Source organism: Medicago truncatula, chromosome 2, assembly GCF_003473485.1.
Source record: "Medicago truncatula cultivar Jemalong A17 chromosome 2, MtrunA17r5.0-ANR, whole genome shotgun sequence".
NCBI lineage: Eukaryota > Viridiplantae > Streptophyta > Magnoliopsida > Fabales > Fabaceae > Medicago > Medicago truncatula.
In genome coordinates this window covers 14,301,253-14,329,087 of record NC_053043.1, presented here as the reverse complement: position 1 = coordinate 14,329,087, position 27,835 = coordinate 14,301,253, and the positions used below count along the sequence as shown (strand labels likewise).

Here is a 27,835-nt window from a genome sequence, read left to right as displayed (position 1 = left end):
ATTTATTTAAAAAATAATATGATATTAAATAATTAAATGTTTGGGATCACTTGATTAGATGATGCGAACATTTACAATTTGATCTTTGGAAAATACTAAATTGAAAAAATATTCATATAAATTCAGTTTCACTCTGATATACGACGTCGGCTATCTAAAAATAAACCAACAAGCCAATCATTATCATTCTTATGTACTCTTGATAAGCTAATATAGATCTTTACAGGACAAAAAGTTAATACACATTATTATTCAACAAAAAGTTAATTTGATATCATTTATCAAAGATATTTTTGAGAGGCACATTAAGATAAAAGTTTAAGATTTGATATTAATTCATTGTACATACGACACAAGTACAGTTACATGCTATCTCCTATATTTTATTTGAATATTTTTTTAGTATACTAAATGCGTGGTTCGCATGGTGCTTATTTTATTACCATAATGTTCCACTTTACAAACAAAATCCAACAGAAACAACACTCTGGCCTCCACCATTAACACATTCACATTCCTTCTATACCCTTTCCGTGTTCTCATTGAACTTCATTCATTTCATTTCACACCTCTTTTCCCTCTACACTACGCTTCTTCTTTCTTTTGTTCAATCATTTACAGTATCAAATTCTATTTGATATTCTCTTCATGCATCATAATTATGTATCAAACTTGTTACATATTTTCTAGTATATGTAACATTACATAAACATGATATGAAACCTTATCAGTTTTCATCACATAATAATCTTTTAACAATGTCTACTTCTTCATGGCTAACTTCTCCTTCATGCACCCTTTTACCTGTAGATTCATCTTCCTCTACACCAGAACTCATAATTCAATGGTTAAGGTTCATTTTGCTATCTCCATGTCCTCAGAGACTTCTTGTTTCTGCTCTTGATTCCTTGTTTTTGCTCTTTCTCTTAGCTTTTGCAGCTCAAAAACTCTATTCAAGATTCTATTCAAGAGCAAACACTAGCTCCTCAATCACAAAACCACTTCTGCAGGACAAAGATTCTGACTATAGAATCACCTTTTGGTTCAAACTAGCCTTTTTGGTAACTACCCTTTTGGCTATAAGTTACACTGTTCTAGGAATCTTGGCTTTTACTCAAACCAATAAACTTTCTTCATGGAAACAAATAGAAGCACTTTTTCGGTTGTTTCAAGCAATAACCAACATAGTGATAGTGATACTAATGGTACATGAGAAAAAGTTCAAATCTTCCAAACACCCTTTATCACTAAGAATCTATTGGATAGCAAACTTTGTAATTGCAACTTTGTTTGCTGCTTCAGCTATTGTTCGATTGATAACTGTCGGTGAAGAAAAGTTGGAGCTTAGTTTGAAAATAGATGATATATTCTCATTGGTTAATCTTCCATTATCTGTGTTCTTTTTTGTGATATCCGTAAAAGGGTCATCAGGTATTCACGTGATAAGAATATCCGATGTAGTAGCAACATATCGGTCAATTTCGACCGATAGAACTTTGAGTCCTTATGCTTGTTCGTCATTTTTGTCTAAAACAGGGTGGTTTTGGATGAACCCTTTACTCAATAAAGGTTACAAAACACCCCTTAAACTAGAAGATGTACCTTCACTTCCTCTTGATTTTAGAGCAGAAAAAATGTCTGAACTTTTTCAAAGCAATTGGCCAAAACCAGAGGAAAACAGTAAGCATCCAGTTGGAGTTACCCTTTTTAGGTGTTTTTGGAAACAAATAGCTTTCACGGGCTTCATTGCAGTCATTAGGCTTTGTGTTATGTATGTTGGTCCCTTGTTGATTCAAAGTTTTGTTGATTTCACATCAAGGAAAGATAGTACGACTAGTGAAGGTATTGTTTTGATATGTGTCCTTTTTGCAGCAAAATCAGTTGAAGTACTTAGTGTTCATCAATTTAACTTCCACTCTCAAAAACTCGGTATGCTTATTCGTTCGAGCATAATCACTTCAGTTTACAAAAAGGGTTTAAGGTTGTCAAGTTCTTCAAGACAAGCTCATGGAACTGGCCAAATTGTTAATCACATGGCTGTTGATGCTCAACAGCTCTCAGATTTGATGATGCAGTTTCATCCTATATGGTTGATGCCATTGCAAGTTGGTGCTGCATTGGCTCTTATGTACAGCTATGTTGGTCTATCAGTACTTGCAGCAGTGTTTGGAACTAGCATAGTGTTTCTCTTCACACTCTATCGAACGAAGAGTAGTAATAGTTTCCAGTTTAAGATAATGACGAGCCGCGATTCGAGGATGAAGGCGACAAACGAGTTACTTAACAACATGCGTGTGATTAAGTTTCAAGCGTGGGAAGAGTACTTTGGTAACAAAATTCAACAGTTTCGCGAAGCTGAGCATGGATGGATTGCGAAATTCTTGTACTATTTTGCAGTTAACATAGGAGTTTTGGGTACTGCCCCATTAGCTGTAACTGTTCTTACCTTTGGAACTTCAACTTTAATTGGAATTCCTTTGAATGCCGGCACTGTATTTACAATAACTTCGATTATCAAGATTCTTCAAGAGCCTGTGAGGACTTTCCCGCAAGCTCTTATAATGATTTCTCAAGCAACAATATCTTTAGGGAGGTTGGATGAGTTCATGGTGAGTAAGGAAATGGATGAGAATGCAGTGCAAAGAGAGGAGAATTGTGATGGTGATGTAGCCGTGGAGATAAAAGATGGGAAATTTTCATGGGATGATAAGGATGAGAATGAGGCGTTGACAGTGGAAGAGTTGGTAATTAAGAAAGGGGACCGTGCTGCTATTGTAGGAACTGTTGGTTCAGGCAAGTCTTCATTATTGGCTTCTGTGTTGGGAGAAATGTTCAAGATCTCAGGAAAGGTATGCTATGCTTTGCTTTGGACTCATGCAGTTTATTTATTTTTTTGCACTTCAAGTTATTTTCTTCTGCTAAAGATTAGTATTTGTTGCAAAAAAGATTTGTAACAATAAGGTTAGAAATTGTTGTTAAAAACTGTAATAGTGGCCAAAACATTATCTGCAACAGCATTTTGGATCACATAGCCGCATTTGTCCACAATTTTCTACTGTGAGTTACAACCTAAAACCTTGGTATTAATTCATTCATGATCATATTCAAAAAAAGTATAAGTCACATATCCTACAATAGTATTATACTCATGGATATCATATGATATTTAAATTCATTGCATTCTCAAGGTTGTTCTGTTCATCATCATGTAAGACACATGGGAAAGAATTAACCGTGCTTATCAACCGTAGGGCCTGTTTGTAATGGCTTATTTGAGCTTATCTATTGACATAAACATTTGAGACTGTTTCAGTCGGTGCAATTTTTTCGTTACAAGAATTCATGACTATACTTTCAAATGTGTTCGAAAACATTTTATTGTTTTGTGAATGTGCTGTGAAAATTTACTTTTATCTTTTACAATTATGATCATTACTTGTAAAATCTTACAGGTCAGAGTTTGTGGGACGACGGCATATGTAGCACAAACATCATGGATTCAGAATGCAACCATCAAAGAAAACATATTGTTTGGCTTACCAATGAACTTGGAAAAGTACAGGGAAACTTTAAGAGTGTGCTGCCTTGAAAAGGATCTTGAAATGATGGAAGATGGTGATGAAACTGAGATTGGAGAGCGAGGTATTAACCTCAGTGGTGGCCAGAAACAACGGGTACAACTTGCTAGAGCTGTATATCATGACACTGACATCTATCTCCTTGATGATGTATTCAGTGCTGTTGATGCTGAAACAGGATCATTTATTTTTAAGGTAAGCAAAAATTTACAACTTATAAGTTACAAGCAGTGTTAAATAGTTCTATATTTAGTTTTTAGTGATGTAATGTTTTTAAGATTAGAAACAATATTGAGTAAATAATAATTAGAAACAATATATTATATCAATCAAAATGATATTTGATTCCATCATAAATGATGAATACCTGATTTTTTTCAATCTTGTTACAGGAATGTATCATGGGAGCTCTCAAAGATAAGACTGTTTTACTTGTAACCCACCAAGTTGATTTCTTGCATAATGTTGACTCTATAATGGTATGATATATGTATTTTATTATGATATCACCAAAAATTTGGAAAAATAAATTGCATTATTTACACACACACGCACACATATTTTATTCATATCTCTATTGGATTTTGATCCTCTAATTAAGCAATCTTAGTCTTAGGTCTCAATTGTTGATGAGAAAATCTTTATTAGTATTCTGATCCTCTAATTAAGCAATCTTAGGTCTCAATTGTTGATGAGAAAATCACTTTTAGTATTCCGAGCACATGCATAACAAATCATAGATGTGTTGGAATATCAACGATTGGATTTCTCGTCGACTAAAGTGAAATACTAACTTCAGAGTAGCCAAATCCACATGCTTATATACCTGTTATTATAACATTTATTTTCTTGGATTTGGAAAAAATTTCATACAAATCTAATATATTTGGCTTATTTTGATACCAACTTTAAAGGTGATGCGTGAAGGGAGAGTAGTACAAAGTGGAAAGTATGATGAACTTCTCAAAGCAGGTCTAGATTTTGGTGCACTTGTGGCAGCTCATGAATCCTCAATGGAAATTGCAGAAACAAGTGATAAAACTAGCGATGAATCTGCTCAGTCTCCAAAATTAGCTCGCATCGCTTCGAAAGAAAAAGAAAGCGCGCTAGAAAAGCAGTCTTCTCTAGATAAACCTAAGTCTGATAAAACTGCAGCAAAGCTCATTGAAGACGAGGAAAGAGAAACTGGACGTGTAAACCTTAAAGTATACAAACATTATTTCACAGAAGCATTTGGATGGTGGGGAATAGCACTCATGGTAGCAATGTCAGTGGCTTGGATGCTGTCATTTTTGGCTGGTGATTATTGGCTAGCAATTGCTACTGCAGATGATTCTGGCATTCCTTCTTTCACTTTCATTACTGTCTATGCTGTTATAGCTGTTGTTGCATGCATAGTTGTTATGGTGAGAGCTCTCTTGTTTACTTATTGGGGTTTAAAGACATCTCAAAGCTTCTTCATTGGATTGCTTCAAAGTATCCTTCACGCACCAATGTCATTCTTTGATACTACTCCTTCAGGCAGAATTTTGAGTCGTGTGAGTTTCACGTAACATCCCTTTTGATGTTTGGTTTAATTGTGTTTAATATGCACCTGAAAATTGTGGTTAATTGTGCTCTGTTGATGATTAATTAGTTGCAACACCTTTACATTCATTAACCATCTACCAGACGGAATTAACCATGTTTTTGAACAGCATTGACCATCTAAATTGTTCGGACTTTCTAAATTCTAACTGTACTTTTATTATGAATTGCTTAGGTATCTACCGATATACTTTGGGTTGATATATCAATTCCAATGTTGGTAAACTTTGTAATGGTAGCATACTTATCATTATTCAGTATCCTCATTGTCACATGTCAGAATTCTTGGGAGACTGTCTTCCTCTTAATTCCACTGTTTTGGCTCAACAACTGGTATAGGGTATGATATACTTACTCCAATTTAAATTTGCAGCAACAGTATATAATAATAATAATAGTAGTAGTAGTAGTAGTACAATAAATTGTCCATAATATGAGTATGAAAAATAAGAATGCACAACCAACCATATATAAATGGAGTCTATTCTAGGCGTGAGGGTTACACTTGCATTATAAGTTGATTTTGTAAAGTTGAGTTAGGTTTGAAGACCATGAAATTTTGAAAGTAACCGAGTATTTGTCTTGTTTGGATAAACAAATTAATTAAGCGCTTATAGCATAAGTGCTTATTGTATAAGATGTTTCTATCACAACAGAATAAAGAAAATCAAACTGAAAACAGGTTATAGACATGTCATAAGCTCTCTCATTTAGACTATATCTGGTGCATTTTGACACTCATTGTTCTGGTTTGCAGAAATTTTATCTTGCAACTTCTAGGGAATTGACTCGACTTGATTCAATCACAAAAGCTCCGGTGATTCATCACTTTTCAGAGACCATTTCTGGTGTTATGACAATCCGTTGCTTAAGAAAGCAGAATGCATTTTCTCAAGAAAATATTGACAGGGTGAATGCAAGTCTAAGAATGGATTTTCATAACAATGGTGCAAATGAATGGCTTGGTTTTCGTTTGGACTATATGGGAGTTGTTTTCCTTTGCATTGCCACCCTTTTTATGATCTTTTTGCCAAGTGCTATTGTTAAGCCAGGTACAATCCCTTTCATATCTTTTCATCTAACCACATTATGATGGTCAATACTTAGGTTTTAAAACTCGGTCACAGTAACGTTGTGGTTATGGTCCTTTTGATGATAATCACAGTGGTCACAGAGACATTATAAATCTTAATGCCGTGACTAAGATCGCAATCACAGACTTTTTTAAAACCCTATTTCACACATTTTAAACAAAAACTAAGCTTCTGTTTGGATAAACACATCTATTAAGCGCTTCCAACATAAATGCTTACGATACAAGTGCTATGTATAAGCGATTTCTATAATATATTATAATAAACTATTTTCTTATAAGCTATAAATTATTTTCATATGCAATCTTTGAGAAGCTATAGAAATAAGCTGAAAACAGCTTATACATATGTCATAAGTTGTTTCCATAAGCTCTCCAAAATAGTCTCACAAGCACTCATGCTAGTAGTTAAGCTCAAATATTTCAATTCAAACATGCCATAAATAATGAATTTTGTAATGCATAACCATTCATTTATTAATTTGATATCATTATACTTATAATATTTAGATAAATATGAAAGATGTCTTCCTAACAAAGAATTGTTCCACTTGGATATAATTTTGGTTTTGCAGAATATGTTGGTTTGTCTCTATCATATGGACTGTCTTTGAGTGGTCTCTTGTCATTTACCATAACAATGACTTGCAGTGTTGAAAACAAAATGGTTTCTGTTGAGAGGATAAAACAGTTTACTAACCTTCCATCAGAAGCTCCATGGAAAATTGCTGATAAGTCTCCTCAGAATTGGCCTAGTCACGGAACTATAGAGTTACATAATTTAGAGGTATATACTATTTGCAAGATTAGTCAATTTAATATGTGGTGAGAACTGAGAACCTGCATAAATAAACCGAAATTAGTGTATACCATTTGGGAAAAGAAGCATGTGTTGGTTACTTAGGTTTTAAATATTTTGCATACTCTTTAGGACAATATGTTTAGTTCAGAATTGAGCAATATTGTGAAGCATGAAATGTTGAAAAGTAAAATATGATGTAGAGATAGAAACAGGAAACACCATTATTTTTGGAAACACCAAATGTAAACGGTAGTAGTTTTCTACGCAATGGTACTGATCAAGAATTTCTCATAGTAACATGCATTATTTTCTTTTTTTTGAAACAGTAGTAACATGCATTCTTTAAGTACATATTTAATATATTTCGTTATTAAATGGTGTGAGCAGGTTAGGTATAGGCCAAACACTCCTCTAGTTCTTAAGGGAGTCTCTCTAACAATTGAAGGTGGAGAAAAAGTTGGCGTTGTTGGCCGTACAGGAAGTGGAAAATCAACACTCATTCAAGTGTTATTTAGGTTGATTGAGCCTTCAGCTGGAAAAATAATCATTGATGGTATTAACATTTCCAATGTTGGTCTTCATGATTTGAGGTCACGTTTTGGAATTATTCCACAAGAGCCTGTCCTCTTTCAAGGAACAGTAAGAACCAACATTGATCCTCTTGGATTGTATTCAGAAGAAGAAATTTGGAAGGTATATAATACACTGCATATTTGCTTGTTGTTTTATTTTTATGTTATGAAATTCTTACATGAGCATATAGTCTATAAGGAGTGTTTGGATAAATAACTTATTCAATAAGTGGTTCATAGACACAAGCTGCTTCTATGATTGGAGATGAAATAAGGGCAGAATCTGCATAAACCCATTTGGGTAGGTCTGGTGGTGTTGGCTTGGGACCATGGAGTCTCAAGGTCTTATTTTCGATTCTCCCTGGTGCCAATTTCGGCGAGCTAGTTTGGCTTCTTCGAAAAAATGGATATATCATAAACTATTTTCATAAGATCTTTAAAATACTTATATAAGTATTTATGTCACAAGATAAGCTCTTTCAAGCATCCATATAATAACAACGCCCTTGCTGAAATTATTTTAATATGGTTTGAGTTTTTAATTGATTGTCAACAGGTACTATCTCTAAAGCCCCGATACTCCAAAAATGGTGAAGTATCGTATCCGACACGTATCCGATACCGATACGCCCCGATACGTCCCGATACGCGTATCGGAAAAGTATCGGGCAATTAATATTTATTTTTTTGAAAAACAATGACCGATACGTGTCGGATACGCGTATCGGAGAAGTATCGGGCAATTAATATTTATTTTTTGAAGGAAAAAAATGACCGATACGTGTCGGATACGACTAACTTGCACTCCGACACAGCTTACTTATACTCCAACACCTATCAAGTCTGGCTGCGCTATCAAAATCATATTGTCTCTTCTAACCTAAAAAAATAGGGTTTCTCGTCACCACATAGCAATAGCCAATAGTTATTCTCTCTTCTAACCATTACCGGTGATTGAATTCTACTTTGTTTCTCTTCTCTCTAATGTTATGTTTCTTTGCTGTTTGTTTTCGATATAAATTAGTGTTAACTGTTAAGTAGTCAACATTAGACAAAAATGTTCTTTTTTTTTTATAGTACTTATGATGTTCTCTTTGGATGATACTAATGATATTTAGCTATATTCTATCTAATTTGTGCGGAAAAAATATGTAATTGTCACTTGTTTTGATCATTTTCATTAATGTGAATGTTTGTTTATTATCATTTTTAGTTATGTTTATACATTGTGCACTTATACTATTAATTCTAAATTTAATTTTTTAATAACGTATCGAGGCCGTATCGTATTGGGAATTTTGAAAATTTTCCCGTATCGCCGTATCGGTATCATATCGTATCGGTATCGGGGCTTCATAGGGTACTATACAGTTAGGGAATTCTGTAGTATTGTAGTCAATATATTGGAGACCCTTTGACTGAAATCAGAAGGTCTGAATTTAAAGATCATAAATAAAAAAATATTGTAAATTACCGATTAAGATTGTATAACTGGGATTTACCTGTAGTCACTAATTGACCGGATCATTCTATGTGCACTGCAAAAGGGAGAAGAAAAGTGCAGAATAACATCCTACATACATGGATGAAATTCAGTTAATATGTTAATGTTCATCTTTGTTTCTGCAGAGTCTTGAGCGGTGCCAATTGAAAGAAGTGGTGGCTGCAAAGCCTGAGAAACTCGACGCTTTAGGTGATCAAATAAACTCTTCTCATAAATATCATATTCTCATTGTTTTTTATAGGCAAATGTTAGTGGTTAATTTGTCAGTAGCAGCAGGGATCGAATGCTAAACCTTCAGAGACTTCTTTTTAAATAGTTTAATCGAATGTTATAAGAACGTATTTTAAATAGTTTAATCGAATGTTATAAGAATGTATGAGCTGAAATGTGTTTATTATACTATTTTGTTAGTGGTTGATGGTGGAGACAATTGGAGTGTGGGGCAAAGGCAACTTCTATGCTTGGGAAGGATCATGTTAAAACGCAGCAAAATATTATTCATGGATGAAGCAACAGCATCAGTTGATTCGCAAACTGATGCTGTAATACAAAAGATCATCAGAGAGGATTTTGCAGATCGTACAATTATTAGCATTGCTCACAGAATACCAACAGTTATGGATTGTGACAGGGTTTTGGTCATAGATGCAGGTATCTTTATGTTATATATCTATATGTTTTCATAACAAACTGGAACATAAACACATTTACATTCAAACCGGACACAACAAAGACACTAATGATATATGTCGTGCAACATTAATATTAAATACCGAACACACCTTTAATCCCAAGTGTTTCTGTCTTTAAATAATGCAATTATTGTATGAAATAAATATAGAGTTAGATTGGTTGAATAATGAATTGTGGGGTATTTGATATTTTTGGCAGGTTTTGCAAAGGAATATGACAAGCCATCACGTTTGCTTGAAAGGCCTTCACTTTTTGCAGCATTGGTTAAGGAGTATTCTAATAGATCAGCTTAATGATGGTTATAGTGTTTGTCATTTTTTATGTTAGGTCCAATTTTTTTCTTTCTAGATCATGAAAGTTCTACCATTTCTGTAGTTCTATAATTCGAGCAGGATAATATCCAAGAGAAATTATCGAGTTACAGAAATCAAGTTTGGCTTAATTATTTTTTATATTATTTGTGTATTGTTCTTGCTCTACTACTAGAAGCGGTGCATAACCTGAGTCTGTTACATCACCTTCCCCATTAAAAGGAACCTTATCCTCAAGGATAAAAAAGGATAATGGTCTTTTAAACCCTCCAACTCTTCCCACGTTGCTTCGGATTCTGGGCATTGAATCAAGCCATGGTTCACCCTCTTACCATTAGTGATCACAGTTATGGTGCGTAGGATGGCAGTAGGCATCAAAACCGGACCCATAGCGGTTGTGGTCAATGAAAATGGTAGATACGGTTCTTTGGCAGTCCCAGAGAAAGCCTTTAACTGTGAAACATGGAACGTATCTTGGTTTTTGTCCGGCAACTGCAGTTTGTAAACAACAACGCCCACATTGGCTACTACCTTAAAGGGGCCAAAATATCGCATTGACAGTTTGTGGTTCTTTTGCAGGCTCACAGAGTGTTGTCGGTAAGGCTGTAATTTTACCAATACCTCACCTCCCACCTTAAACTACACATCCCTTTTCTTTTTGTCTGCGTAGTGTTTCATTTGTTGTTGGGACCTGTTAAGATTATCTCTCAAATGAGTCAATAAAAGATCCCTATCATATAGTTGTTTTTGTACTTCTGGAGGGTCCTTACTATCTGTCACATATCTGTTGAGATTAGGAGCATAGTGACCATCACAGCCATAAAGGGAGTCATGCACAAACTACCATGAAACGATGTATTATACCAGAATTTAGCCCACTCCAATGCTTTATACCAGCCCTTTGGGTTCTGAAAAGTGAAACACCTTAAATACATTTCGAGAATCTTATTTACGGCCTCTGATTGACCATTGGATTGAGGATGGTATGCCGAACTCATAGCTAGAGTAGTGCCTTGCATCTTAAACAAGTGCTGCCAAAAATTACTAGTAAAAACCTTATCTCTATCTGAGATAATCGACTTAGGGACTCCGTGTAGTTTGACAGTATTAGTCCTACCTAAAGGTTGCAGCCACCGACTGACTTGTGTAATGAGTCTTCATAGCCAAAAGATGACCGTGAATCCAACGGAATTCGGAATTTAGAAGACCAGTAATATTTTTGGCAGGTTTTGCAAAGGAATATGACTAGGCATCATGTTTGCTTGAAAGGCCTTCACTTTTTGCAGCAGTGGTTAAGGAGTATTCTAATAGATCAGCTTAATGATAGTTATAGTTGTTTTCCATTTATGATGTTAGGTCAATTTTTTTGGCTCTAGATCATGAAAGTTCTACCATTTCTGTAGTGCTATAATTCGAGCAGGATATTTACAGAAATTAACGAGGTATCATACCAGAATTTAGCCCACACCAATTCTTTATACCAGCCCTTAGGATTATGAAAAGTGAAACACCTTAAATATATTTCGAGAATCTTATTTACGACCTCCGATTGACCATCAGATTGAGGATGGTATGCCAAACTCATAGCTAGAGTAGTGCCTTGCATCTTAAGCAAGTGCTGCAAAAAATTACTAGTAAAAATCTTATCTCTATCTGAGATAATCGACTTAGCGACTCCGTGTAGTTTGACAATATTAGTCCTAAAGGTTGCAGCCACCGACTGACTTCTGTAATCAGTCTTCATAGCCAAAAAAAATTGTATTTTGCCAATCTATCAATAACCACCATGATGACCGTGAATCCAAGGAATTTGAAAGACCGGTAATAAAATCGATCGCCACATCATCTTGCACTTGATGTGGTATAGGTAATGGTGCAACAATCTGGCTGGTAACACATCTACAGTCTTAGCTTTTTGATAAACTAAGCAATTTTTTGCAAACAACTTCACATCTTCCTTCAATTTAGGCCAAAAAAATTATGATGCAATTCTAGCTATGGTTCGAGTGCTACCTGCATGACCTCCAATCGGTGAAGGCCGAGGAGTGATATTCCTGTAGAATTTTCTCAATCAATGTGTTGTTTGCGGCTAGCACGATCCTCCCTTTCCATAACAAAACACCATCTCTATCTGTATAATGAGAGTGCCCCTGAGACTCTTCTTGACATTCCCGCACCAAAGCTTGTAACTGAACATTATGTGCAACCTCTTTTCGCAGTTCTTGTAGTAGGGATGGTACTGGCTCGGACCAAGCCATGAAGAAAACTCGAGACAATGAGTCGGCTATCATATTCTCCTTTCCTGGTTTGTATTCAATTGTGAAATTATACCCCCATAAATTTGTGAAACCACGCCTGCTGTTTGGGGGTTTGCAAGGATTGGTCCAGGAGAGTTTTCAAGCTCTTTTGGTCCGTTCAGAGAATGAATTTATGTCCCAATAAGTAGTGTTGGAACTTTTCCAAAGTCTCAGTAATGGCCAACAGTTCCCTCATATAAGTGGAGCTAGTTTCTTGGAGAAAAATGCAACTGGGTGGCCGTTCTGATTTATCACTGCTCTTACATCGGTTCCTTACCCATCAGTTTCAACAACAAAAGGTTATGTAAATTCGGCAGAGCAAGTACAGGTGTTGCTGTCATGGCTTATTTAAGCTTAATAAAAAGCTTGGTCTGCATCTTCGTTCCAAGTAAAAGCGTCTTTCTTGAGTAGTTCTGTTAATGGCCCTGCAATAGTTGCATAATATTTGATAAATCGACGATAGTATCCAGTTAACCCCAAGAGCATACAAAACTATTTGACGTTTTTAGGTTGTGGCCATTACATTACTGCACAGACCTTACTTCCATCCATCACCACACCTGAACCAGAGACTTGATGGCCTAAATAATCCACCTCCAAGAGCCTAATGGTTGAACCAGAAAAGAGTCTTTCGGAGTGCTTGACGTCCCATGGAAAGAACGAACTCACTGAGGGATGGATGGGTTCAATAATTGCCTCTAACAATTTCAAAGTACAAAGCAATGAATTATTAGTACCGGTGTTTCTTCTTTCCATGGCTGGGGGGGGGGGGGGGGGGGGCCTCATATGTGGCACTTTTTTTCATCAAGGAAAACTTGTGACAAACAGGGTGATAAAAGTTCTTCCCAATGGTCACTGTGGATGAATTACATGTAGCAATTTTTTTTTTTTCCAAGCTTGATCTTCATTACAGGTACCACCAAATCCTTGTTAAGGAGGAGGATAGACACAAGACAACTTTCCGTTCCCATCATGGACACAATGAATGGTTGGTTATATATATCATTTGGACTCATCAATGCGGCAACAAATTTTTAATGAAATATTTATTTTTTTAATTATAACTCTAATTTATATTTTTATCACTCTCAATTTAATATATTTGATTGATAATGAAGAATACACAAATACTTAATACTCCCTCCGTCCCAAATTGTATGTCGCTTTAGAAAAAAAATTTGTCCCAAATTATATGTCGTTTTACAATACCAATGAAATATTTATGTTACTTTTCCTATTATATCCTTAACTATTAATTACTCTCTCTTCTTTCAATTATTTCATTTATCTTTTCCATACCATTTATTAGGGATAATTTTGTAAAACAACTCATAATTTTTCTTTCCCACGCAATATTAATTACATTTCTTAATACGTGTAAAATGGCCAAAACGTCTTACAATTTGGGACGGAGGAAGTAAGACACTTAAAACCACTTTTATTTGAAAAGGAATTAATGTCTAGAAGTCCTAGCTAAACTGACAATTGTCGAAATTGTAAGGCCGAACTTGTACACATTTTCTTAATATGTACACCCTCCGATCACAAATATAAGCAAAAAATCATATTTTAGATTCATTCAATAAATGATGTATGTAGGCACATACATCATTTATTGAATGAATCTAAAACATGAATGTTTGCTTATATTTGTGATCGGAGGGTGTATTATACTACATCCGTTTCTTTTTAATTGTCACATTTTGACATTTTACACAAACCAAGACAATCAACAATTGATACTACTTTTGATGCAATAAGCTATACTTTTACTATAATGACCTTATTCATTTAATATCTCATTTCATATATTTATCTCTCCTCAATAAATAATTAAGTACAATTGATAAAACGATATTTAATGTTGCATTGAACTTTGAAAGTGACACTAACAAAATTTTTCTCGAAAATGACACGTAAGAATAATGACAATTGATGAGGACATTGATGGGAGAGAGAGAGAGCGCGCGAGCAAATCAATAGTTGACCAAACAATGTTCCCATTCAATGGACGCAATAACAATTGGCTAGGAGCATTAATTAAGTATCATTGGAAATGTCGATGTCTGGATATGTGTGCAGTTCTTTTGCTAAAATGTCTAGATCGGTCCACAAACCGGATATTTTGTCGTTTTTTTTTCTTTTTCTTTTGCAACTTTAATTCAGTCAAATAAAGTAGTGGGCAGCTATTGACAGAAAATCCTCTAAAAAAAAGTATTGTTAGAGCATTGAATTATATTTTTTTGCACTTTGCACGAAAATTTGATGAGCTTTCAATCAATTCTAGTAACAACTTGTTCGGTAAGAGATGTCAGATATTTAAATTTAAATGTTAGTCATTCTCATTCTCATATACTCTAATTACTTGAAGTGGAAGCTACAAGTCTCCTAAACACCGAGTTTAAGGTGATTTTTTAGTTGGATTCAAAGAACTTAGTGCACGGCAAATAATTTAATATAGAGGACCAATATGATTATAGATATATTATTTTATTTATTTTTTTGGAATTAAAGAGGAGTCTAATTGTCTCCGTGAGCATGGCTCAGTTGGTAGGGACATGCATTGTTATATGCAGGGGTCGAGGTTCGAACCCCGAACACCCCACTTATTCACTTTAAAAAAAGTGAATTCTAGCCACTAAGCTAACCAAAGAAAAAAAAAAAGAGGAGCCTAATTAACCCATAAAAGATATTACAACAAAATTAGACGTGGAGTAGCAACTTCACCAACATCAGCAAAAAGTAAATGACGAAGATGAAGTATCCCAAATTTTCCAAGCATAAAAAATATCACACCCAAGATTTGCAAAGACATGAACACAATAATTTTCCTACAATCATCAACACAACTTCTATGCTAGCCGGAAGGATCATGCTAAAACGCAGCAAAATATTATTCAGTTATGATTCGCAAACTGATGCTGTAATACAAAAGATCATCAGGGAGGATTTTGTAGATCGTACGGTTGTTAACATTGTTCACAGAATACAAACAGTTATGGACTGTGACAGGGTTTTGGTCATAGATGCAGGCATGTTTATGTTATATATCTATTTATATGTGTTTTCATAACAAATTGAATCATAACCAATGATATATGTCGAGCAACGTTTAATATTAAATACCGAACACACCTTACATTTAAGGAACTGCAGCAAAATCTTGTCCTTTCTATTATCACCATTAGTTTACTGGAAAAATATATTTGTGCAAACCTTTTAATACTGCAATTGCTGTATTATTATTAAAAAATACATATATATGTTTAGATTGGTGATGTAAATTGTGGGGTATTTGACGTTTTTGCTAGGTTTTGCAAAGGAATTTGACAAGCCATCACGTTTGCTTGAAAAGCATTCACTTTTTGCAGCATTGGTTTATTCTAATAGATCAGCTTAATGATAGTTATAGTTGTTTGTCATTTTTTATGTTAGGTCCAATTTGTTTTTCTAGATCATGAAAGTTCTATCATAATTTAGGATAGAGAATTTTTTGAGGAAATTTAAATACGAATTTCATTGTTTGGATAATAATTTAAATAATTTTTAAAATGATGAAAATTTATGAATTATTTTGTTCAAGTTAAATTTAAAGAATTTCAAATGACACCTAAAAGTTAAGAATTTCAAATTTCTTCATTGTTATAATTTTTCATTTTTTGGTCCTCAAATTTTCCAAAATTTTCAAATTGACCCCAATCATTTTTCAAAGAATTGCAAATTAACCCATCAAAATATTCAAAATTTATAATTTGACCCCTCAAATTTTTTGAAATTAAAATTTTGCCCAAAAAATTAAAATTTATAAAAGTTGTCCAAAAATGATGACAGTGAAATTTTTTATTACTCCATCCAAACAAAAGTATTGAGAAATGAAAGCATTTTAATTGAACCATTTTAATTGTCTAGAATTCTAAATTCTTTAAAATTTCTCAATTACCTCATCCAAACACACTCTTACTTTTTTCAATTCTTTAATTTATTTTTCCTGCACAGTTAACCAATAATATTTCTGTAAAATTAGTTATAATTTCTCTTTCCCATTTATTACTCTTACTTCTTTAATTTATTCTTTTATGAGTTTGGTTAACAAGTGCTCTAAGAGGATTGTTTAAGAAATCCACGAAAAGAAATTTTGTCTTGAAAATACTCCCTCCGTCCCTTAATATAAGTGAGTCTTTTGTAAAAAAAATATTGTCCTAAAATACTGACTCCTGCATTTCACTTAAGAAAATGATTCACCAATACATTTTTCTTAATAAATGTGAAATGAGCAAAATGTTCACTTAAATAGAAACATACTGAGTACAAATCAAAATTATAACTACACAATTTTGTATACAAAAGTTATTATTGTTAGATATTTAGCACTTGTTAACATTATTTTTTTCCTTCATTTGGATGAAAAATGAGTTCTTGAAGAGAATGGGAAACAAAAATTAGTTGCAGACAAAAAGAAGGAATAAAAAATGATAAAATTGTTGACTGATGATCTGCATAAAAAATGATAAAATTGATAAAATTGTTGAGTGAGGATCTAGTGGGAGACATCGTGAAACTCGCGCAACGCGTGGTAATTTATAGTTGTGGGGGTCTGTCTTATACAATTACATGCTCTGTCTCTCATACTTTCTGCAACAAACTCATTACATATTTTCTAACAAATAATATGAAACCTTAACAATTATCATTCCATAATCTTATAGCCATGTCTTCTTCTACTTCTGCATGGCTAACTTCTCCTTCATGCACCCTTTTACCTTTACATTCATCTTCTTCTACACCACAATTCATTCTTCAATGGTTAAGGTTCATTTTCCTATCTCCTTGTCCTCAGAGACTTCTACTTTCTGCTCTTGATTCCTTGTTTTTGCTCTCCCTCTTAGCTTTTGCAGCTCAAAAACTCTATTCAAGATTCTATTCAAGAGCAAACACTAGCTCCTCAATCACAAAACCACTTCTGCAAGAGAAAGATTCTGACTATAAAATCACCTTTTTGTTCAAACTAGCCTTTTTGGTAACTACCCTTTTGGCTATAAGTTACACTGTTCTAGGAATCTTGGCTTTTACTCAAACCAATAACCTTTCTTCATGGAAACAAATAGAAGCACTTTTTCGGTTGTTTCAAGCAATAACCAACATAGTCATAGTGATTCTAATGATACATGAGAAAAAGTTCAAATCTTCCAAACACCCTTTATCACTAAGAATCTATTGGATAGCAAACTTTGTGATTGCTACTTTGTTTGCTGTTTCGGCTATTGTTCGATTGATAACTGTCCGTGAAGAAAAGTTGGAGCTTAGTTTGAGAATAGATGACATATTCTCATTGGTTAATCTTCCATTATCTGTGTTCTTTTTTGTCATATCAATAAAAGGGTCATCAGGTATTCATGTGATAAGAATATCCGATGTAGTAGCCACATATCCATCGATTTCAATCGATAGAACTTTGAGTCCTTATGCCCATTCTTCATTTTTGTCCAAAACAGGGTGGTTTTGGCTGAATCCTTTACTCAATAAAGGCTACCAAACACCCCTTAAACTAGAAGATGTTCCTTCACTTCCTCTTGATTTTAGAGCAGAAAAAATGTCTGAACTTTTTCAAAACAATTGGCCGAAACCAGAGGAAAACAGTAAGCATCCAGTTGGAGTTACCCTTTTTAGGTGTTTTTGGAAACACATAGTTTTCACTGGCTTTCTTGCATTCATGAGGCTTTGTGTTATGTATGTCGGTCCATTGCTGATTCAGAGTTTTGTTGATTTCACATCACAGAAAGATAGTCCGACTAGTGAAGGTATTGTTTTGATATGTGTCCTTTTTGCAGCAAAATCTGTTGAAGTACTTAGTGTTCATCAATTCAACTTCCATTCTCAGAAACTAGGTATGCTTGTTCGCTCGAGCATAATCACTTCGGTTTACAAAAAGGGTTTAAGGTTGTCAAGTTCTTCAAGACAGGCTCATGGAACTGGACAGATTGTGAATCACATGGCTGTTGATGCTCAACAACTCTCAGACTTGATGAAGCAGTTTCATCCTATTTGGATGATGCCATTACAAGTTGCCGCTGCATTGGCTCTTATGTATAGCTATGTTGGTGTATCTGTCGTTGCAGCAATTCTTGGTACTGCCATTGTCTTCTGCTTCACTGCATATCGATCGAAGAATAGTAATGTTTTTCAGTTTCGGATAATGATGAGCCGCGATTCGAGAATGAAGTCAACGAATGAGTTGCTTAACAACATGCGTGTGATTAAATTTCAAGCGTGGGAAGAGTACTTCGGGAACAAGATTCAACAGTTTCGTGAAGCCGAACATGGATGGATTGGGAAATTCTTGTACTATTTTGCTGTGAACATGGGAGTTTTGACTACTTCTCCTTTAGCTATAACTGTTCTTACATTTGGAGTTGCAACTTTTATGGGGATTCCTCTGAATGCTGGCACTGTTTTCACAGTAACTGCAGTGATCAAGATACTTCAAGAGCCTATGAGTACTTTTCCACAGGCTCTTATCAATATTTCGCAAGCAACGATATCATTAGGGAGGTTGGATAAGTTCATGATGAGTAAGGAAATGGATGAGAATGCAGTGCAAAGAGAGGAGAACTGTAATGGTGATGTAGCTGTGGAGATAAAAGATGGGAAATTTTCTTGGGATGATATGGATGAGAATGAGGCTTTGCGAGTTAAGGAATTGGTGATTAAGAAAGGGGACCATGCTGCTGTTGTAGGAACTGTTGGATCAGGCAAGTCTTCATTACTGGCTTCTGTGTTGGGGGAAATGTTCAAGATCTCAGGAAAGGTATGCTTTTTTGCCTTGGACTCGTGAATTTTTTTTTACAATCAACACACTTCAGGTTATTTTCTTCATCTTGCACAAAAGAATAGTATTTTGTATCATTTTGGAGAATCCAAGTTTGAATTATGACTGTAACATTAATTACCTCCCGACTGAACTCCGGATTATCAGGGACTTGTTCCCATGAGAACTGGAGAGTTAAAAAAGTTTTGTATTTGGTTCATCCAGGCTAGAAATTGTTGCGCTAAAAACTGTAATTGCAGCTACAACAGCAAAACTCTATCGCATTAGGCCTTCTTGTCTTCATTTTCTATTTTCTACTACTGAGACAGTGATCACAGTCTAAAACCTAGGTATTAATTCATTCATGTTAAAAAAAGTATATGTTTCATGTCCTAGGATAGGATTTGGCACATGCATATCATATAACTATTAGAGAACATGAACGTTGATCTTTAAGATTCATGACATTCACAAGGTTGTTTTGTTCATCATCTTCTAAGACACATGGGAAAAAATTGAACCATTCATATCAGGTGTAAGGCCTATTAAGACTGGTTTATTTGAGCTTATCTATTAGCATAAACATTTGTGAGACTGTTTTTGTTGCAAGAATTTATGACTATGCTTTTCAAATGTATTGAAAAAGATTTTGTGTTACAGGTTAGAGTTTGTGGGACGACGGCATATGTAGCACAAACATCATGGATTCAGAATGCAACCATCAAAGAAAACATATTGTTTGGTTTGCCAATGAACATGGAAAAGTACAAGGAAGCTCTAAGAGTGTGCTGCCTTGAAAAGGATCTTGTAATGATGGAAGATGGTGACGAAACCGAGATTGGAGAGCGCGGTATTAACCTCAGTGGCGGCCAGAAACAGCGCATACAACTTGCTAGAGCTGTATATCAGGACAGTGACATCTATCTCCTTGATGATGTATTCAGTGCTGTTGATGCTCAAACAGGATCATTTATTTTTAAGGTAAGCACAAAGTTACAACTTACAAGAAGTGCTAAATAGCTTAATTTTCTAGTTTTTAGTGATATAACGATGTTTCTCATTTTAGAAACATTATATTATATTAATCAAAATGATAACGTCAGTTTTTTTCTAATGCAGTCACGAATGAAGTTCCTGATTCTCTATTTTTGTTGCAGGAATGTATCATGGGAACTCTCAAAGATAAGGCAGTTTTACTTGTAACACACCAAGTTGATTTCTTGCATAATGTTGACTCTATAATGGTATGTATATGCTCACAAGTCCCTAAAATGTTTGATTTTTTATGTAAATGACAGTTCAATTCAGTTTCTCCCAAGTTATCTTACCAATAGTGAGTGACAATACTCATGATGTAGGTGTTAATCAATGGTGTTATACATGTATTTTATAATCCTTTCACCAAATAAGGGGGAAAAAACAAATAGATTAATTTTTATACACTTTCAGCGTAAAATATTTACACTGTTAATCAATCACACTCATCAGGGGGGAAAATATATAGATTAATTTTTATACACTTTCAGCGTAATTTTTTTGCACTGTTAATCTATCACAGTCATCATTTTTGAGATTGCTGAGAACTGATAACTTGTTTGCAATAAATAACCTTAAACATTAAAGTTTTTTCAAGTTCAACTGAGAAACTTGGCTTGTTTTGATACCAATTTCAAAGGTGATGCGAGAAGGGAGAGTAGTGCAAAGTGGAAAGTATGATGAACTTCTCAAAGCAGGCCTAGATTTTGGTGCACTTGTAGCTGCTCATGAATCCTCAATGGAAATAGCAGAAACAAGTGAGAAAACTAGTGATGATTCCGCTCAATCTCCAAAACTCGCCCGCGTCATTTCAAAAGAAAAAGAAAGCGGAGAAAAACAGTCTTCTCAAATTCAATCCAAGTCTGATAAAACTGCAGCAAAGCTCATTGAAGATGAGGAAAGAGAAATTGGACAAGTGAATCTTGAAGTATACAAACAATATTTCACAGAAGCATTTGGATGGTGGGGAGTAGCATTAATGGTAGCAGTATCAGTAGTTTGGATGCTGTCATTTTTGGTTAGTGATTATTGGCTAGCAATTGCTACTGCAGATGATTCTGCCGTTTCTTCTTTCACTTTCATTACTGTCTATGCTGTTATAGCTGTTGTGTCATGTATAGTGGTTATGGCAAGAGCTTTCTTTTTTACATATTGGGGTTTAAAGACATCTCAAAGCTTCTTCGTTGGAATGCTTCAAAGTATCCTTCATGCACCAATGTCATTCTTTGATACTACTCCTTCTGGAAGAATTTTGAGTCGTGTGAGTTCATTCAATTTCTGCTCTAGTAAACTAGCCTATTCTTTGAATGAGAAATGATATTTTGATGCATAAATTTGACAACAGAAATCGACAACTATTTGGTTAATTACGTTCAATAGATGATTAATGAATATAACAAAGTGTTGCAACCTATTAATCATCCACATAGCGTAATTAACTACATATCTGCATGGGGTTAACCAAGATTTTTCAGGTGTTTAAAATATATACGATATTTATTATAACCATCCAAATTATGTTCAAGTTCAAATTATTGTTGTTTTATAATATACATGATATGTGTGAGCCACAATTTGTGTTCAAATATAACTTAAATTTTTTGGTTAACTGTGTTTTTTGGATGAATAATGAGTTGCAACAACTTGTAATATTCATTAACCATCTAATTAATGCAATAAACCACGCATTTGAATGATAACCATTGTCGAATTTTGTTGTCCCATTTTATGTCAAAATAACACATCTCTTCTTTAAATAGTAGTTGTTGGACTTGCTAACTCTACTCATGTTATGAATTGTTTAGGTATCTACCGATATACTTTCCCTGGATATACAAATTCCAATCTTTGTAAACTTAGTGACGACAACATTAGTAGGATTATTCAGTATCCTCGTAGTCACGTGCCAGAATTCTTGGGAGACCGTCTTCCTATTAATTCCACTGTTTTGGCTCAGCAACTGGTATAGGGTATGATATACTTACTCCTATTTACGTTTTCAGCAACCAAAAAGAGCTTGTGGAAATAAGCTAAAAACAACTTATAGACATGTCAAAGTTGTTTCACAAGATCTCCTAAACAGTATTACAAGTGCTTATTTTGGTGCATTTTGGTTTGCAGAAATATTATCTTGCAACTTCTAGGGAATTGACTCGACTTGATTCAATCACAAAAGCTCCAGTGATTCATCACTTTTCAGAGACCATTTCTGGTGTTATGACAATCCGTAGCTCAAGAAAGCAGAATGCATTTTCTCAAGAAAATGTTGACAGGGTGAATGCAAGTCTAAGAATGGATTTTCATAACAATGGTGCAAATGAATGGCTTGGTTTTCGCTTGGACTATATGGGAGTGACTTTCCTTTGCATTGCCACGCTTTTTATGATCTTTTTGCCAAGTGCTATTGCTAGGCCAGGTATAATTCCCTTCATCATCTTTTCATTTAACAAGTATCATGAACAATCACTATTTTAAAAAGGTTTTAAAACCCTGTCACAGCAAAGGTCACTGCCGTGGTCCTTTTGTCGCAAAACACAGTCAAATGCGGCTGATGTGACCTTGATCGCGACTGCAATCACAGAAATATAAAAAATCTTAACGTTGTGGCTAAGAGATCACAGTCTGAGACTTTTTTTAAAACCCTATTTCGATCATTTTAGTCAAGAACTAAGGTTCTGTTTGGATATACAGGTTTATCAAGCGCTTAGAGTATAAATGCTTATGTATAAACTATTTCTATAGTGAACATCAAATAAAGTCAAAGTTGTTTTCATATAAGTTATGAGTTGTTTTCACAGGCTATCTTTGACAGCTTATAGAAATAAGCTGAAAACAATGTATGGATATGTCATAAGTTGTTTCCATAAACTCTTCCAAACAGTCCCTCAAGTGCTTACGTTGGTAGCTAAACTCAAATAACTTGATCTCATTATACTATTTTTCTAGAAGCAGTATTTTAGCAAGTACTAACTAAAAAATGGTTAAATTCACCCTGATTGCTGAAATACTCTTAAAAAATAAGTGGGCGTAAATTAACAGCTCATATAGATATTTGTTAAAATACACCCACTCTTTTTTTAGGAGTATCTTAGCAAGTGATAACTAAAAATTTGTTGAATAGACTCTAAGGTGCATGTTGCTAAAATACCCTTTACAAAAACTAGCAGGTGTGTTCTAGCAAATCCCATACTTTTAATATTTAGGTAAATATAAAAGATGTCCTACTGACAAGAATTGTTCCACTTGGATATAATTTTGGTTTTGCAGAATATGTTGGTATGTCTTTGTCTTATGGCCTGGCTCTGAGTGGTCTCTTGTCGATTACCATATCTATGACTTGCAATGTTGAGAACAAAATGGTTTCAGTTGAGAGGATAAAACAGTTTACTAACCTCTCATCAGAAGCTCCATGGAAAATTGCTGACAAGTCTCCTCCTCAGAATTGGCCTAGTCATGGCACTATAGAGTTACATAATTTACAGGTATATACTATTTGCAAGATTAGTCAATTTAATATGTGGTGAGAACAGAGACCTGCATAAATCAACCAAAATTAGTGTATACCATTTGGGAAAAGAAGCATTTGTTGGTTACTCTTTAGGACAATATGTTTAGTTCAGAATTGAGAATATTGTGAAGCATGAATTGTTGAAAAGTAAAATATGATGTAGAGATAGAAACAGGAAATACCATTATTTTTGGAAACACCAAAAGTAAACGGTAGTAGTTTTCTACGCAATGGTACTGATCAAGAATTTCTCATAGTAACATGCATTATTTTCTTTTTTTTTGAAACAGTAGTAACATGCATTCTTTAAGTACATATTTAATATATTTCGTTATTAAATGGTGTGAGCAGGTTAGGTATAGACCAACAACTCCTCTAGTTCTTAAGGGAGTCTCTCTAACAATTGAAGGTGGAGAAAAAGTCGGTGTCGTTGGCCGTACAGGAAGTGGAAAATCAACACTCATTCAAGTGTTATTTAGGTTGATTGAGCCTTCAGCTGGAAAAATAATCATTGATGGTATTAACATTTCCAATGTTGGCCTTCATGATTTGAGGTCGCGTTTTGGAATTATTCCACAAGAGCCTGTCCTCTTTCAAGGAACAGTAAGAACCAACATTGATCCTCTTGGCTTGTATTCAGAAGAAGAAATCTGGAAGGTATATAATACACTGCATATTTGCTTGTTTGTTTTATTTTAATTAAAAAATCTTTTATTTTTTTTATTTTTAGAACTTCTTAGACATAAGCTGCTTTTATAATTGAAGATGAAATAAGGCAGAATCTGCATAAGTCTTATTTCAGTTATCATCGAGAGCTAATGAAAATCAACTAAAAATAGTCTATGGACATATCATAAACTATGCAGTGTATTAAAATAAAAGTTCGGCCAATAGTCTCCGACTGCTGTAAAGAGGCTACAGTTCATTTCTACTATTAGTGAAAGATTAGAGTTTACAGTATACAACTTGTATTTAAATACTACGGTTCAAAGTAGAAAATTACTCCTAAACCATAATGCAAGGAGGTTTCGGCCCCCACACACCCGTGTCTCAACCCAACAAACCTTTAGACTTAGCCCAGTGGGAGGTCTATCTCGCTTCGCACGATCAACCTTTCTACTTATCGGTAACTAAGAATAAGAGTCATACTCAACACTCAAATACTTACACAAGTGTTTATGTCATAAGATAAGTTCTTTTAAACATCTCTATAATAACCAATAAAGAGGACAACAAAGCCCTAGCTGAAATTATTTTAACATGGTTTAATATTTCTATTGATTGTCAATACATTGAAGATCGCTTGATTGAAATTGGAAGGTCCGGATTTAAAACCCAACAAATAAATCAATATTATTGTAAATTACTGATCAAAATCAGATGGCTGAGATTTTCCTACATCAACTATTTTCTTGCATCATTGTTTGTGCATTGTAAAAGGGAGAAATAGAGAGAAAAAGAAGATATTACATGTGTGAATGAAATTCAGTTAATAGTTTTACCTTCTCATATCTAATAACTTTATGTTTATGTTTGTTTCTGCAGAGTCTTGAGCGGTGCCAATTGAAAGATGCTGTGGCTGCAAAGCCTGAGAAACTTGACGCTTTAGGTGATCAAATAAAATCAACTCATAAATCTCATGTTTTAGAAGTTTTTTTATAGATAAATGTTGGTGATTAATTTGTCGGCAGAAGCTTAATACCTATTCAGCGTCCCGACACACATCACTGGACTACTCCTTCATAGACTATATTCGAATTTGAACTGAAATGTGCTTACTATATTATTTTGTTAGTGGTTGATGGTGGAGACAATTGGAGTGTGGGGCAAAGGCAACTTCTATGCTTGGGAAGGATCATGCTAAAACGCAGCAAAATATTATTCATGGATGAAGCAACAGCATCAGTTGATTCGCAAACTGATGTTGTATTACAGAAGATCATCAGAGAAGACTTTGCGGATCGTACAATCATTAGCATTGCTCATAGAATACCAACAGTTATGGATTGTGACAAGGTTTTGGTCATAGATGAAGGTATGTTTATGCTATATATCCATATGTGTTGAGAAACTTCAAACACATACACATACCAGGAGACAACAATTTAAAAAATCAGAAGTTATTGAACATAATCGCATATGACAGTGTTTTATTGTTGCCATATACAAGACATCCTTCAATTTGAAGTGTCATATTAATAAAAAACCATTTAGCATTGTAGTTTCTACTATTACCAAAATTTTGACAAAAAAACTTGCTGTTTATATCTTAAAATCGTTCAACTATTGTACGAAATAAATATATATAGAGTTAGATTGGTTGAATAATGAATTGTGGGGTATTTGATGTTTTTGGCAGGTTATGCAAAGGAATATGACAAGCCATCACGTTTGCTTGAAAGGCCTTCACTTTTTGCAGCATTGGTTAAGGAGTATTCTAATAGATCAGCTTAATGATAGTTATAGTTCTCTGTCATTTTTTATGTTAGGTCCTATTATTATTTTTTAAAATGTTAACCAGTGTCCCGAGCGCTCTTTAAGTATTTTATATGGTTCAGCAGCACTATCCAAGTCTATCTGAGAGTACTAAGGTAGAGAGAAAGAAGAAGAAGCAGATGAACAAAATGAAGCCTACTAGCTTTAACTCAGCCGGAATGAGCACTCGTGTCCAAAAGGGTACCTCCAAAGATGCCTTGGCAGATACATAATAGTTGGTTCAATTGCAATAGAATAAGTGGGAATATAAATACTTTTGTTCAAATTTTCGTAGAGGGTAGTCTTGTAGCAGTTGATTGGCAAGAATGGTCATTATTTGTCTAGTTTTTCCCTGCAATGGTGGTCTTTGACACCTCTTTCCTTAAGACCTTTCCTTCTTGGGATAGATTTGATTTTTCTTTTCATAGGTTTTTCACTTTGTGATTGTGCTGTATCGGTTCAGGTCTCTCTTGTCTTTTACTCCCTCCGTTCCTTTTTAAGTGTCACTTTTGGAGAAAATTTTTGTTCCTATTTAACTGTCACTTTCAAAGTTCAATACAACATTAAATGTTGTTTTACCAATATTGTCCTTAGTTATTTATTGCGAAGAGAGAAATATATGAAATGAAATATTAAATGAATAAGGTCATTATAGTAAAAGTATACCTTATTGCATCAAAAGTAGTATCAATTGTTGATTGTCTTGGTTTGTGTAAAATGTCAAAATGTGACAATTAAAAAGGAATTGAGGTAGTATATTTTAGTGTTTTGATCAAAAAAAAGTTTTTATAAAAAGTTGTGTATTCAATGCATTGAAAATTGTAATAGTTAACCTTTTAAAAGAATAATTACTAAATTTGGGATTCTTAAAGAATGTCATGGGACACTCGTTAACAAAACTTTTTTTATTCGGATCATGAAAGTTCTCTACCATTTCATTTTTTTTTTTAGACAGCAAAATAAAACTTCATTCATTCAAATTCTAGAATAATATGCGAGGAAAAACTATTATTTATTTATTTGTGCATTGATCTTGCTCTGCTGCTAGAGGCAGATTATAGTTAGTTTTTTTTACTATTTTTTTCTATCTTATGGGTTTCTTGTGGCCCTATTTTTTCTCTTGAAAATACCTTTCGTTCAATTTATGAAATTCAAAAGTGCTTAAATTTGATGTCTTTGTGGATTCAACAAATTTTAATTATATAAAAAATATAAAAGATGGAGTTTATAATTATATAAAAAAATCATTATATCAAAAAATCATTATGCAGTTGATAATGATATACATTTCGACTAATCTATTCCAAGATCCATACTACAATCATTAAGGATAGGGCTTTCATCCTTTTCAATCTTGACTCCATCTCCGAGCTTCTTATGAGAAGCAAGCCAACAACCTTCTCTTCAAGGTTAATGTTTTCAACAAGCTACAAATCATCATCTCATATTACCTCATAACACGCCGACAGACTTAGTCCATTATTGGCAATCATTCTACCGACATATCTTTCATCCCATTTTTTTGCATATTCTCGACAATGTTGTCTCCATAGCACAGAAGTGGAAGGAATTGGA

The 27,835-nt window shown here is 34.2% G+C and overlaps 2 protein-coding genes across 3 annotated transcripts; both read left to right on the top strand.

Annotated features, from left to right (window-relative positions):
- Nucleotides 1-484: 484 nt before the first annotated feature.
- LOC25488128 (ABC transporter C family member 14) lies at nt 485-26,842 on the top strand. 2 transcript variants are annotated; one of them, XM_039830443.1, is made up of 13 exons: nt 485-2,849; nt 3,453-3,773; nt 3,971-4,057; nt 4,493-5,116; nt 5,341-5,505; nt 5,923-6,217; nt 6,834-7,045; nt 7,448-7,753; nt 9,262-9,325; nt 9,548-9,787; nt 10,028-10,112; nt 15,828-15,872; nt 26,275-26,842. In XM_039830443.1, exons 1-12 carry the CDS (start codon nt 717-719, stop codon nt 15,835-15,837), a joined length of 4,542 nt encoding a protein of 1,513 aa, XP_039686377.1. In that variant the 5' UTR covers nt 485-716; the 3' UTR covers nt 15,838-15,872; nt 26,275-26,842. The 2 variants fall into 2 exon arrangements, with proteins under 2 accessions (XP_039686377.1, XP_013463247.2); XM_013607793.3 differs by lacking the exons at nt 15,828-15,872; nt 26,275-26,842 and having other exon boundaries at nt 486-2,849; nt 10,028-10,286.
- LOC25488127 (ABC transporter C family member 14) lies at nt 17,014-26,842 on the top strand. Its single transcript, XM_013607792.3, has 11 exons — nt 17,014-19,242; nt 19,903-20,223; nt 20,400-20,486; nt 20,918-21,538; nt 22,083-22,247; nt 22,399-22,693; nt 23,545-23,759; nt 24,137-24,442; nt 25,331-25,394; nt 25,581-25,820; nt 26,145-26,842. Exons 1-11 carry the CDS (start codon nt 17,146-17,148, stop codon nt 26,237-26,239), a joined length of 4,506 nt encoding a protein of 1,501 aa, XP_013463246.2. The 5' UTR covers nt 17,014-17,145; the 3' UTR covers nt 26,240-26,842.
- Nucleotides 26,843-27,835: the final 993 nt, after the last annotated feature.

Excerpts from the sequence above, each read along its gene's own strand:
- LOC25488128 (XM_039830443.1), top strand. The coding sequence starts at position 717 with ATGAAACCTTATCAGTTTTCATCACATAATAATCTTTTAACAATGTCT. Across the intron at positions 2,850-3,452 it reads TGTTCAAGATCTCAGGAAAG|GTCAGAGTTTGTGGGACGAC; the intron begins GTATGCTATGCT and ends AAAATCTTACAG. Across the intron at positions 9,788-10,027 it reads GGTTTTGGTCATAGATGCAG|GTTTTGCAAAGGAATATGAC; the intron begins GTATCTTTATGT and ends TATTTTTGGCAG.
- LOC25488127 (XM_013607792.3), top strand. The coding sequence starts at position 17,146 with ATGTCTTCTTCTACTTCTGCATGGCTAACTTCTCCTTCATGCACCCTT. Across the intron at positions 20,487-20,917 it reads ATAATGTTGACTCTATAATG|GTGATGCGAGAAGGGAGAGT; the intron begins GTATGTATATGC and ends CCAATTTCAAAG. Across the intron at positions 25,395-25,580 it reads TGAGAAACTTGACGCTTTAG|TGGTTGATGGTGGAGACAAT; the intron begins GTGATCAAATAA and ends TTATTTTGTTAG.